Here is a 13,571-nt window from a genome sequence, read left to right as displayed (position 1 = left end):
AGCAATGGAAATAGGATGAAAAAGCCAAAAAACTCTGAACATATTGTACAGTGTCTGTAACAAAACAGCAGTGAAGAACAACCACCATCCTTTTACTCACAGCCATAGATGTGGAGGTAACTTTGATGTTACTAAGGCCTCTGCCACACTCACGTGAAAATCATGCACGTGCCGAGAGACACGTATTTCCCCTGCGTGTTGCGTGCAGGTAAGTACGTGTCTCTGGTACGTGCGGGCCACGTGTGTTCTACGTGTGCTATCCGCGATAGCACACGTAGAACCGGTAATTTACATACTCACCTGGTCCTTCCTGCTGTCCGCGCTGCTGTCCGTGGTGCTGATCTTTGGCTCCAGCCCTCCAGTCTCCCCGCTGCTGCTGCTGTCAGGCAGTGAATTGAATATTAAATGAGAATAATGAGCGGTGGTCGGCAGCAAGAGGCAGCAGCGGCAGAGACAGGAGGGCTGGAGAAGGTGAGTTAATGTTTTGGGGGTTTTTTCACTGAGACGTGTGTTTTCTCCGGCGCGTGTCACACGGGACCGCATCCACACTACACCCGTGTGGTACGGGTGCGGGCCGTGTGACACCCGTGCTGCGGGAGAAAACACTGACATGTCAGCGCTTTGAAAAACGCACAAACGTACAAACGCACACGGACACACGTTCCGTGTGGTTTTACGTGTGTGTGCCTGCTACAATAGGGTAGCATTGCTCAATGTGTCTCTGTGCCGCTGGTACGTGTAAAAAATGACTTACACGTGCCGGCGGCACGGATGTGTGTCGCAGGCCTAAAGCTGTGTTTGTGTTAAAGAGCCTAATAAGAGAGGCCTAAGAGTATTATGCACCTCTTTGCAGCGCAATTGTACTATTGTCATCATATGTTGTGATTCAAATTTTTAAGGGAAAATTAGCCGAAGATGGCGAATATAACATTTCTAAAGATTTGATAATCTCTAGAGCACGCACATGAAAATTTATGTTGGAAAATTACTTGAAGCATAGCATAGTTAGTTAAAGGGGTATTCCTATCTCCAAGATCCTATCCCAGTATATAGTACATGTAGTAATAATAATAATAATAATAAGAAAAAATAATTAATAGCAAGAAGAATAAGAATTTTAGCAAATACCTCCATGTAGAAATGTAGAATAGTTGTCCAGATTAGCTACAGAGGGTACGGAAAATATTCAGACCCCTTTCAATGTTTCATTTCAGCCATTTGGTAAATTCAAAAAAAGTTCTTTTTTATCTCATTAATGTACACTCTGCACCCCATTTTGACAGAAAAAAAACCCCCAGAAACGTAGACATTTTTGCAAATTTATTAAACAAGAAAAACTGAAATATCATATGGTCATAAGTATTCAGACCCTTTGCTCAGTATTGAGTAGAAGCACCCTTTTCAGCTAGTACAGCCATGAGACTTCTTGGGAATAGTGCAACAAGTTTTTCACACATGGATTTGGAGAGCCTCTGCCATTCTCCCTTGCAGATCCCCTCCAGTTTCGGCAGGTTGGATGGTGAACATTGGTAGATAACCATTTTCAGGTCTCTCCAATTGGGTTTAGGTCAGGGTTCTGGCTGGGTCAGTCAAGAATGGTCACAGAGTTGTTCTGAAGCCACTCCTCTGTTATTTTAGCTGTGTGCTTAGGGTCATTATCTTTTTGGAAGGTGAACTTCAGCCAAGTCTGAGGTCCAGAGCACTCTGGAAGAGGTTTTCTTCCAGGATATCTCTGTACTTGGCCGCATTAATTTTTCCTTCAATTGCAACCAGTCGTCCTGTCTGTGCAGCAGAAAAACACCCCCATAGCATGATGCTGCCACCACCATGTTTCACTGTTGGGAGGTAATGAGCAGTGCCTGGTTTTCTCTACACATACCGCTTAGAATTATCACCAAAAAGTTTTATATTCGTCTCGTCAGAGCAGATAATCTTATTTCTCATAGTCTGGGAGTTCTTCATGTTGCTTTTTGCAAACTCTATTCGGTCTTTCATACGTCTTGCACTGAGGAGAGGCTTCTGTCGGGCCACTCTGCTATAAAGGCCCGACTGGTGGGGGGCTGTAGTAATAGTTGACTTTGTGGAACCTTCTCCCATCTCCCTACTGCATCTGTGGAGCTCAGCCACAGTAATCTTGGGGTTCTTCTTTACCTCTCTCACCAAGGCTCTTCTCCCTTGATTGCTCAGTTTGGCTGGACGGCCAGGTCTAGCAAAAGTTCTGCTGGTCCCAAACATCTTCCATTTAAGGATTATGGAGGCCACTGTGCTCCTTGGAACCTTGAGTTCTGCAGAAATTATTTTGTAACCTTGGCCAGATCTGTGCCTTGCCACAATTTTGTCTCTGAGCTCCTTGGGCAGTTTCTTTGACTTCATGATTTTCATTAATCTGACATGCACTGTGAGGTCTTATATAGACAGGTGTGTGCCTTTCCAAATCAAGTCTTATCAGTTAATAAAACAGAGCTGGACTCCAATGAGGGAGTAGAACAATCTCAAAGAAGATTACAAGGAAATGGACAGCATGTGACTTAAATATGAGTGTCTGAGCAAAGGGTCTGAATACTTATGACCATGTGATATTTAAGTTTTTCTTATTTAATAAATTTGCAAAAATTTGTACATTTCTGGGAGGTTTTTCTGTCAAGATGGGGTGCAGTTTACATTACTGAGAAAAAAAAATGAACTTTTTTGAATTTACCAAATGGCTGCAATGAAACAAAGAGTGAAAAATTTAAAGGGGTCTGAATACTTTCCGTACCCACTGTATGTCTCTTACTTCGCGTGCAGGGTGTTACAGTTGCTTAGATATCCAAGGTTGCGACCACTCAAATAGGGACAGTTAGCTAGTTGCTCATGGTCATAAGAGACATGGCTATATTAGAAGAATTATACTATATTTCTAATTGGAGGTATTTGCTACTATTACTATTATTATTACTATACCTACTATACAGTCATATGAAAAAGTTTGGGCTCCCCTATTAATGTTAACCTTTTTTCTTTATAACAAATTAGGTTTTTGCAACAGCTATTTCAGTTTCCTATATCTAATAACTGATGGACTGAGTAATATTTCTGGATTGAAATGAGGTTTATTGTACTAACAGAAAATGCGCAGTTCTGCATTTAAACAAAATTTGACCGGTGCAAAAGTATGGACACCTCAACATAAAAGTGACATTAATATTTTGTACATCCTCCTTATGCAAAAATAACAGCCTCTAGTCGCTTCCTGTAGCTTTTAATGAGTTCCTGGATCCTGGATGAAGGTATATTTGGCAATTCCTGTTTACAAAACAATTCCAGTTCAGTTAAGTTTGATGGTCGCCGAGCATGGACAGCACGCTTCAAATCATCCCACAGATTGTTAATGATATTCAGGTCTGGGGACTGGGATGGCCATTCCAGAACATTCTAATTGTTCCTTTGCATGAATGCCTGAGTAGATTTGGAGCGGTGTTTTGGATCATTGTCTTGCTGAAATATCCATCCCCTGCGTCACTTCAACTTTGTCACTGATTCTTGCACATTATTATCAAGAATCTGCTGATACTGAGTTGAATCCATGCGACCCTCGACTTTAACAAGATTCCCGGTGCCGGCATTGGCCACACAGCCCCAAAGCATGATGGAACCTCCACCAAATTTTACTATGGGTAACAAGTGCTTTTCTTGGAATGCCGTGTTTTTTTGTCTCCATGCATAACGCCTTTTTGTATGACCAAACAACTCAATCTTTGTTTCATCAGTCCACATGACCTTCTTCCAAAATGTAACTGGCTTGTCCAAATGTGCTTTTGCATTCCTCAGGCGACTCTGTTTGTGGTGTGCTTGCAGAGATGGCTTCTTTCGCATCACTCTCTCATACAGCTTCTCCTTGTGCAACGTGCGCTGTATTGTTGACCGATGCACATTGACACCATCTGCAGCAAGATGAAGCTGCAGGTCTTTGGAGGTGGTCTGTGGATTGTCCTTGACTGTTCTCACCATTCTTCTTCTCTGCCTTTCTGATATTTTTCTTGGCCTGCCACTTCTGGGCTTAACAAGGACTGTACCTGTGTTCTTTCATTTCCTTACTATGTTCCTCACAGTGGAAACTGACAGTTTAAATCTCTGAGACAACTTTTTGTATCCTTCCCCTGAACAACTATGTTGAATAATCTTTGTTTTCAGATCATTTGAGAGTTGTTTTGAGGAGCCCATGATGCCACTCTTCATAGGAGATTCAAATAGGAGAACAATTTGCAAGTGGCCATCTTAAATACCTTTTCTCATGATTGTATACACCTGCCTATAAAGTTCAAAGCTCAATGAGGTTACAAAACCAATTTAGTGCTTTAGTAAGTCAGGAAAAAGTAGTTAGGAGTGTTCAAATCAAGAAATTGATAAGGGTGGCTATACTTTTGCACCGGTCAAATTTTGTTTAAATGCGGATTGCACATTTTCTGTTAGTACAATAAACCTCATTTCAATCCAGAAATATTACTCAGTCCATCAGTTATTAGATATATGAAACTGAAATAGCTGTTGCAAAAACCAATTTGTTATAAATAAAAAAGGTTAACATTAATAGGGGTGCCCAAACTTTTTCATATGACTGTAATTATTATCTATTTATAAAGTGAAAGTAAATAAACACACACCGCGAAAAATCCTTTTTTTGGAATAAAAGACAAAAAAACACAGTTTCACCATTTTATTAAAATGCTCTAATACCCCTCCAGGTCCGACGTAATGCAACGACACTGTCATCTCTGCTACAGAACATGAGTGCTCTGCATGAGCTTCACGTAGCAATGAAGTGAATCACGTGGTCAGCTGAGACTTCAGCAATCCAGACTTCAAGATTAGCAAATCTGCCTAACATTCACATAAGAGGCAATAGCTGAGTGGATAGAGTGCTCACCTAGGGAGCATAAGGTCATGAGTTCTGGAACTGGTAAAAAAAATTTTTTTTTATTTTTAATTTTAACTTATATTTATAATATATTTATAAATATAATTTAATTATGCACTGAAGGGAGGAGCTGGACATCAGCTGTGAGCTCTCTCTCTCCTTTCTCTCTCTCCTTTCTCTCTCTCTCCTTTCTTTCTCTTTCTCTTCTTTCTCTCTCTCCTTTATTTCTCATTCTGTCTCTCTCTCCTTTCTCTCTCTCCTTTCTCTCTCTCCTTTCTCTCTCTCCTTTCTCTCTCTCTCTTTTCCTTCTCTTCTTTCTCCTCTTTCTCTTCTATCTCTTCTTTCTCTTTCTCTTCTCTCTCTTCTTTCTCTCTCTCTTCCTCTCCTTTCTTTCTCTCTTCCTCTCCTTTCTCTCTCCTTTCTTTCTCTCCTTCTCTCTCTCTCCTTCTATCTCTCTCCTTTCTCTCTCTCCTTTCTCTCTCTCCTTTCTCTACATCATCTTCTTTCTCCTCTCTCTTTTCTTTCTCTCTCTCTCTTCTTTCTCTCTCTCTTTCTCAGACCTGGCGGTGATCAGCTGATGCGGTCACCTGACAGCATCAGCTGACACTATAAGTCGAGCGGTGAGGCCGGCTTTTTACCACCCGGCCGGCTAAACTATCAGCTGATGCTGTCGGACAGGAGCCTGCACTGAAGTTTGTTTTGTTTTTTTTTTGCACTGATGTATCAGCTGATTGTATAAAAGCCGTTTATACAATCAGCTGCTGTGCTTAGGGCCAGTTGATAATATACAGCTAGCCCTAACCCCATTATTACCCATCAAGCCACCGTCACCAGAGCTGTTGGAAGAGTTGGATACAGAGCCAGATGATGGCGCATCTATGAAAGCACCATTTTCTGGGGCGGCTGCGGACTTCAATTCGCAGCAGAGGGGCCCAGAAAGCTCAGGCCAACCTGTGCTACGGATTCCAATTCCCAGCTGCCTAGTTGTACCTGGCTGGACACAAAAATATGGCGAAGTTCACGTCATTTGTTTTTCAATTATTTCATGAAATTCATGAAATAATAAAAAAAGGGCTTCCCTATATTTTTGTTTCCAGCCGGGTACAAATAGGCAGCTGGGGGTTGGGGGCAGCCCGTAGCTGCCTGCTGTACCTGGCTAGCATACAAAAATATGGCGAAGCCCAAATAAGTTTTTTGGGGGGCAAAAAGTCCTGCATACAGTCCTGGATGGAGTATGTTGAGCCTTGTAGTTCTGCAGCTGCTGTCTGTATGGAGGAGAGCAGACAGCAGCTGCAGAATGGCAAGGCTCAGCATGCTCCATTCACTAGTGTATGCAGGAGAGCAGACAGCAGCTGCAGAACTACAAGGCTCAGCATAGTCCATACAGCTTCGCCATGTTTTTGTATGCTAGCCAGGTACAGCAGGCAGGTACGACTGCCCCCAACCCCCAGCTGCCTATTTGTACCCGGCTGGGAACTAAAAATATAGGAAAGCCAGTTTTTTTAATTATTTCACTTATTTCATGAAATAATTAAAAAACAAATGACGTGGGCTTCCCCATATTTTTGTGCCCAGCCAGGTACAACTAGGCAGCTGGGGATTGGAATCCGCAGCACAGGTTAGCCCGAGGTTTCTGGGCGCCTCTGCTGTGAATTGCAATCTGCAGCCGCCCCAGAAAATGGCGCTTTCATAGAAGCGCCATCATCTGGCGCTGTATCAACTCTTCCAACAGCCCTGGTGACGGTGGCTTGCTGGGTAATTATGGGTTAATACTGGCTTTGTTTTACTAGCTAGTATTAAGCCAGAGATTCTTAATGTCAGGCAAGTTTGACCCGGCCATTAAGAATCTCCAATAAAGGGTTAAAAAAAGACACCACACAGAGAAAAAATACTTTAATAGAAATAAATACACAGACACATTAGCGACCCCATGTTTATTACTCCCTTTTATCCCTGCACGATCCGGCTCTTCTGTCTTCTTTCTCCTTCAACACAAGCAGCTCTGCTACATCAGTGCAGTGTAGTGTTTTCACTCCGTGAGTGAGAAGGAGCTGCTGCTTGTAAGTGGTGACGTCACCACTGACAGGCGCGTTGTTATAGCAACAGTGATCTCCGTTATTGACCGGCTGTGGCAGCCGGTTTATAATGGAACGGGGAAGCAGACCGGGAACCCGACCGTGTGCCAGAGCATGTCGCCGGTACACCGGGATGCACAAACGAGCATCACGTACTGGAGAGATGCACTGACAGGTCCTACATGACACGTCATAGTCATGTGACCAGTCTGTAGCCAATGAGATAACAGACACGTGACTGGTCACATGGCTATTTTGATGTCACGGAAGGTCCTGTCAGTGCTGGTTACCGGGAGAACGCAGCGATCATCGGAAGGAATAGCGACATGAGACAGAGTGCAGGACGGATCGCGGGGACCGGTAAGTGTTATGACAATGTTTATTAACTGTATGGTACATTTATAATGTGTTTTTATGTGTTTGTGATTGCCTCCCATTGTTTTCAATGGGGTTCGAGAGGTTCGTCGAACGGCTCGTCGAACGGGGCACCATTCGACGAACCGAACGGAACTCGAACTCCAGGGGGGTGGCTCATCTCTAGTTATAAGTACAAAAGACACCTGTCCACAACCTCAAACAGTTACACTCCAAACTTCACTATGGCGAAGACCAAAGAGCTGTCAAAGGACACCAGAAACAAAACTGTAACACTGCACCAGGCTGAGAGGACTGAATCTGCAATAGGCAAGCAACTTGGTGTGATGAAATCAACTGTGGGAGCAATAATAAGAAAATGGAAGACATACAAGACCACTGATAATCTCCCTCGATCTGGGGCTCCACGCAAGATCTCACCCCGTGGAGTCAAAATGATCACAAGAACAGTGAGCAAAAATCCCAGAACCATATGGGGGGACCTAGTGAATGACCTGCATAGAGCTGGGACTACTGTAACAAAGGCTACCATCAGTAACATACTATGCTGCCAAGGACTCAGATTCTGCAGTGCCAGACGTGTTCCCCTGCTTAAGCCAGTACAGATTCAGGCCCGTCTGAAGTTTGCTAGAGAGCATTTGGATTATGCAGAAGAGTATTGGGAAAATGTCATGTGGTCTGATGAAACCAAAGAAGAACTGTTTGGTAGAAACAAAACTTGTCGTGTTTGGATGAGACAGAATGCTAAGTTGCATCCAAAGAACACCAAATCTACTGTGAAGCATGGGGGCGGCAACATCATGTTTTGTGGCTGTTTCTCTGCAAAGGGACTAGGACGACTGATCCGTGTACATGAAAGAATTAATGGGGCCATGTATTGTGAGATTTTGAGTGCAAACCTCCTTCTATCAGCAGGGGCATTGAAGATGAAACGTGGCTGGGTCTTTCAGCATGATAATGATCCCAAGCACACCGCTAGAGCAACAAAGGAGTGGCTTCGTAAGAAGCATATGAAGGTCCTGGAGTGGCCTAGCCAGTCTCCAGATCTCAACCCCATAGAAAACCTTTTCAGGTAGTTGAATGTCCGAGTTGCCCAGTGACAGGCCAAAAACATCACTGCTCTAGAAGAGATCTGCATGGAGGAAGGGGCCAACATACCACCAACAGTGTGTGCCAACCTTGTGAAAACTTACAGGAAACGTTTGACCTCTGTCATTGCCAACAAAGGATATATAACAAAATATTGAGATGAACTTTTGTCATTGACCAAATACTTATTTTCCACCATAATTTGCAAAACAAATCTTGACAAATCAGACAAGGTGATTTTCTGGATTTGCTTTCTTATTTTGTCTCCCATAGTTGTGGTCTACCTATGATGTCAATTACAGGCCTCTCATCTTTTTAAGTGGGAGGACTTGCACAATTGGTGGCTGACTAAATACTTTATTTCCCCACTGTACATATTGAGAACATTATTTGCACATGTAATGAAATCCAGAGCATGTCAATTTCTTTTGCAGAATGCATTACAAACTTCACCCTAGCAATGCAACAAAATATGAGGCAAAATCATCATCTAAAACATGCACATTTTGTTGCAAATTTGTGGATACTTTGTATGTAGATGCAAAGTCCGTAGAAGACCTTCACACCTTGGATAGGTCTGTGATCAGATTACAAGAATTATGACATGGGGTAACTAGCACAAGGCTTATTTAGCCTGTATTGGTCTTATTTGGCATAGAATTATTGAACATATCTTTACTTTAGAATTATTTAAAGATATTAAATAAAATGAATTACCTCTAAAGGGAATTTCTGTCCTTCCAAACTGTGCTCTGATCCTTCTGATGTAGCATTGCATTTTCCCCAGTGAAACGTTATTCTGCTAGCTCGGTAAGCCGCATCTAAGGCACCACCACTAAGGTAATATTCTCCTGTCAGATTAATTTCCACTGAAGAACCAAGAAAATAAGGTATTAAAATCGATTAAATCAATAAATAAATATTATTTTAGGTGTTATCAGGCATTATAGAGACATTGGTTATACAATACATTTGCTGTGTTGACAGTAGAAAACTATCTAAGATACAACATACTAGATACTACCAAAAAAAGGGAAATGACAAGCACGTTTAACCCCGTCATAACTGTGCTATATTCAGTATTTTTCGTTTTCATTTTCATTTTTTCCTCCCCTTCTTTCAAGAGCCATAACTTTTGTATTTTTTTTCAGCTACATAACCATGCGAGGGATTTTTTTTTGTGGGAAAAGTTGTACTTTTAAATTATACTATTTATGTTACCAGGTCATGCACTATAAATTTTTCAGGAGGGAAGGATTCTTTACAAACATAAAAAAAGTTTTTATTATTTAAGTGGTGAAAGAAAATTTGGAAATTTGGATTTTTGCTTCTGTCACCATTATCTAAGACGTGTAATGTTTTCAGTTTTCTGGATCTGAGGTAGTGTGAGGAATTGTTTTTTGTGCCCACAGTTGCCATTTTTACTGATTGCATTTTGCATAAGATACGATGTTTTGATCTCCTCTCAATGCTTTTTTTTATGCAAAGTTGGGGTGGCCAAAGAAATGTAATTTTGGCATTTTTTCTTTTTTTCCCCAAGTCCATTTACCAATTGGATTAATTAAGTTTATGTTTTGATAGATCGGATTTTTATGCATGCAGCTATACCAAATATGTGTATTTTTTTAAATTGCTTTATTTTTATTTTAGAGCAAAAGGTGGTGATTGGAAATTTTATATATTTTTTATTGTTTTCATATTTTTAAAAGCTGGGGGTTTTTTTACATTTTTTACTGTATTTGTTGTCAATTAAGGAGACTTGACTCTGCGATCATCCAATTGCTTGTAATGATGCACTGCTATCTATAGTGAAAATCACGGTGTCCTATGATCACCAGCTAAATACTGGCTTTCATAGGACAACTGTCATGAAAAGCATGTGGGTCTTCAGCAGATCTGCAGCGGTCAAGGCAACCCATCAGTGCCCCATTATAAAGGCGTAGGTGCGCCAATGGGTGAGTTGAATTATGCAACCACCCTGGCGGTGCGCATTAAATGCCACTGTCAGAGATTGACTGTGGCATCTAACAAGTTAACAGCAATGGGCAGAGCTCCACTCATGGCTGTTGGATGCAGATGATACTTGAATCATTCAGCAATCGTCTGCCAAGAAAGATGAGGACTCGGCGTGCAAACCCACATCAAAGTCAGGGAAGGGGTTAACCCCTTCAACACCGAGCGATTTTCCGTTTTTTTCATTTTTTGATCCCCTTCTTCCGAGAGCCATAACTTTTTTATTTTTCTGTCAATCTTGCCATATGAGAACTTGTTTTTTGTGGGACGAGTTGTACTTTTAAACAAAACCATGAATTTTAGCATACACTGTGTGCAGAATTATTAGGCAAATGAGTATTTTGATCACATGACAATTTTAATACATGTTTTCCTACTCCATCCAAGCTGTATAGGCTTGAGAGCCAACTACCAATTAAGTAAATCAGGTGTATCTCTGTAATGAGGAGGGGTGTGGTGTAATGACATCAACACCCTATTTAAGGTGTGCTTAATTATAAGGCAACTTCGTTTGCTTTGGCAAAATGGGTCAGAAGAGAGATTTGATGGGCTCTGAAAAGTCCAAAATAGTGAGATGTCTTGCAGAGGGATGCAGCAGTCTTGAAATTGTCAAACGTTTGAAGCGTGATCACTGAACAATCAAGCACTTCATGGCAAATAGCCAATAGGGTTGCAAGAAGCATGTTGGGCAAAAAAAGGCGCAAAATAACTGCCCATGAAGTGAGGAAAATCAAGCGTGAAGCTGCCAAGATGCCATTTGCCACCAGTTTGGTTATATTTCAGAGCTGCAACGTTACGGGAGTATCAAAAAGCACAAGGTGTGCCATACTCAGGGACATGGCCAAGGTAAGTAAGGCTGAAAAATGACCACCTTTGAACAAGAAACATAAGATAAAACGTCAAGACTGGGCCAAGAAATATCTTAAGACTGATTTTTCAAAGGCTTAATGGACTGATGAAATGAGAGTGACTCTTGATGGACCAGATGGATGTGCCAGAGGCTGGATCAGTAAAGGGCAGAGAGCTCCACTCCGACTCAGCCACCAGCAAGGTGGAGGTGGGGTACTGGTATGGGCTGGTATCATCAAAGATGAACTTGTGGGACCTTTTCGGGTTGAGGATGGAGTGAAGCTTAACTCCCAGACCTACTGCCAGTTTCTGGAAGACAACTTCTTCAAGCAGTGGTACAGGAAGAAGTCGGTATCGTTCAAGAAAAACATGATTTTCATGCAGGACAGTGCTCCATCACATACATCCAACTACTCCACAGCGTGGCTGGCCAGTAAAGGTCTAAAGCATGCTTTACACCTTACAATTAAGGATACGATATCATATGCGATGTGACACGCCCCCATCGTATGTGCGACACGTACAATTTGTTGATCGTGTCACACAAACGATTAATTGCCGTCACATGTACTTACCCTTCCATACAACCTCGATGTGGGCGCCAAACATCCACTTCCTGAAGTGGGAGGGATGTTCGGCGTCACAGCGACGTCACGCGGCAGCCGGCCAATAGAAGCGGAGGGGCGGAGATGAGTGGGACGTAAACATCCCGCCCACCTCCTTCCTTCCGCATTACCGGTGGGAGCCGCGTGACGCAGGTAAGATCTGTTCATCATTCCCGGGGTGTCACACACTGCGATGTGTGCTACCTCGGGAACATTGAACAACCCGACGTACAATTTTTAGCTTTTGAACGACGTGCATGCAATGAACGGTTTTTCGTTCAATCGCACGTAGGTTTTCCACGCTACAATATTACTTACGATGCCGGATGTGCGTCACTTACGACATGACCCCGCCGACACATCGTAAGATTTATTGTAGCATGTAAAGCCCGCTTAAAAGATGAAAAAACAATGACATGGCCCCCTTTTTCACCTGATCTGAACCCCATAGAGAACTGGGACTGTGGTCCCTCATAAAATGTAAGATCTACAGGGAGGGAAAACAGTACACCTCTCGGAACAGTGTCTGGGAGGCTGTGGTGGCTGCTGCACGCAATGTTGATTGTAAACAGATCAAGCAACTGACAGAATCTATGGATGGTAGGCTGTTGAGTATCATTATAAAAAAAGGTGGCTATATTGGTCACTAATTTTTTTGGGGTTTTGTTTTTGCATGTCAGAAATGTTTATTTCTAAATTTTGTGCAGTTATTTTGGTTTACCTGGTGAAAATAAACAAGTGAGATGGGAATATATTTTATTTTTATTAAGTTGCCTAATAATTCTGCACAGTAATAGTTACCTGCACAAACAGATATCCTCCTAAGATAGCCAAATCTAAAAAAAACACCACTCCAACTTCCAAAAATATTAAGCTTTGATATTTATCTTTCTTTTTGGGTTGATTGAGAAAATAGTTGTTGATCAATAATAAAAAAATCCTCTAAAATACAACTTGCCTAATAATTCTGCACACGGTGTATAGTATACTGGAAAATGACAAAAAATTCCAAGTGCGCAAAAATTGCAAAAAAAGTGCAATTGCAGAATTGTTTTGGGGGTATTTATTCACCGTGTTCACTATATGGTAAAACTAAAGTGTTATGTGATGACTTTGGTCGGTATGAGTTCGTAGATACCAAACATGGATACGTTTACTTTTATCTAAGGGGTTAAAAATAAAATTCAGAAGGTTTGTCCAAAAAAAGTGGCACACTTTTTGCACCACTTTCCGCAACCTGTAGAGTTCATTTTTCGGGATACGGCTCAGTGACAACTTATTTTTTGCATCTTGAGCTGACATTTTTAATGGTACCATTTTTGTGCAGATATTTTGCTACTTTTTGATCGCCTGTTCTTGAATTTTGTACAAAATTTGAGATGACCAAAAAACGTAATGTTGGCGTTTGGAATTTTTTGCCGCTACACTGTTTACCAATCTGATTAATTGATTTTATACTTTGATAGATCAGGCATTTCTGAATGCTTCGATACCAAATATGTGTATATATTTTTGGGTTTTTTAACCCTTTAATTTTCAATGGGGCAAAAGGGGGTGATTTGAACGTTTAGGTTTTTTATTTTATTTTTTTAAACTTTTTTATTTTTTTTATTTATTTTACAAATCCCTCTTGGGGACTATAAGGATCAGCAGTCTGATCGCTTGTTC

At 41.5% G+C, this 13,571-nt stretch overlaps 1 protein-coding gene across 7 annotated transcripts in view; it reads right to left on the bottom strand.

Annotated features, from left to right (window-relative positions):
* PTPRZ1 (protein tyrosine phosphatase receptor type Z1) overlaps positions 1–13,571 on the bottom strand; it is a 387,789-nt gene that overhangs the window by 229,067 nt on the left and 145,151 nt on the right. For all 7 annotated transcript variants that reach the window (XM_075345050.1, XM_075345051.1, XM_075345052.1 and 4 more), the window contains exon 4: positions 9,154–9,305. In XM_075345050.1, coding sequence (XP_075201165.1) covers positions 9,154–9,305 — 152 coding nt within the window. The remainder of the gene's footprint in view (positions 1–9,153; positions 9,306–13,571) is intronic.

This window comes from Anomaloglossus baeobatrachus, chromosome 4, assembly GCF_048569485.1.
Source record: "Anomaloglossus baeobatrachus isolate aAnoBae1 chromosome 4, aAnoBae1.hap1, whole genome shotgun sequence".
Lineage (NCBI taxonomy): Eukaryota > Metazoa > Chordata > Amphibia > Anura > Aromobatidae > Anomaloglossus > Anomaloglossus baeobatrachus.
Note: the sequence above shows the minus strand (reverse complement) of the source record. Positions and strands in the feature narration are given on the sequence as shown.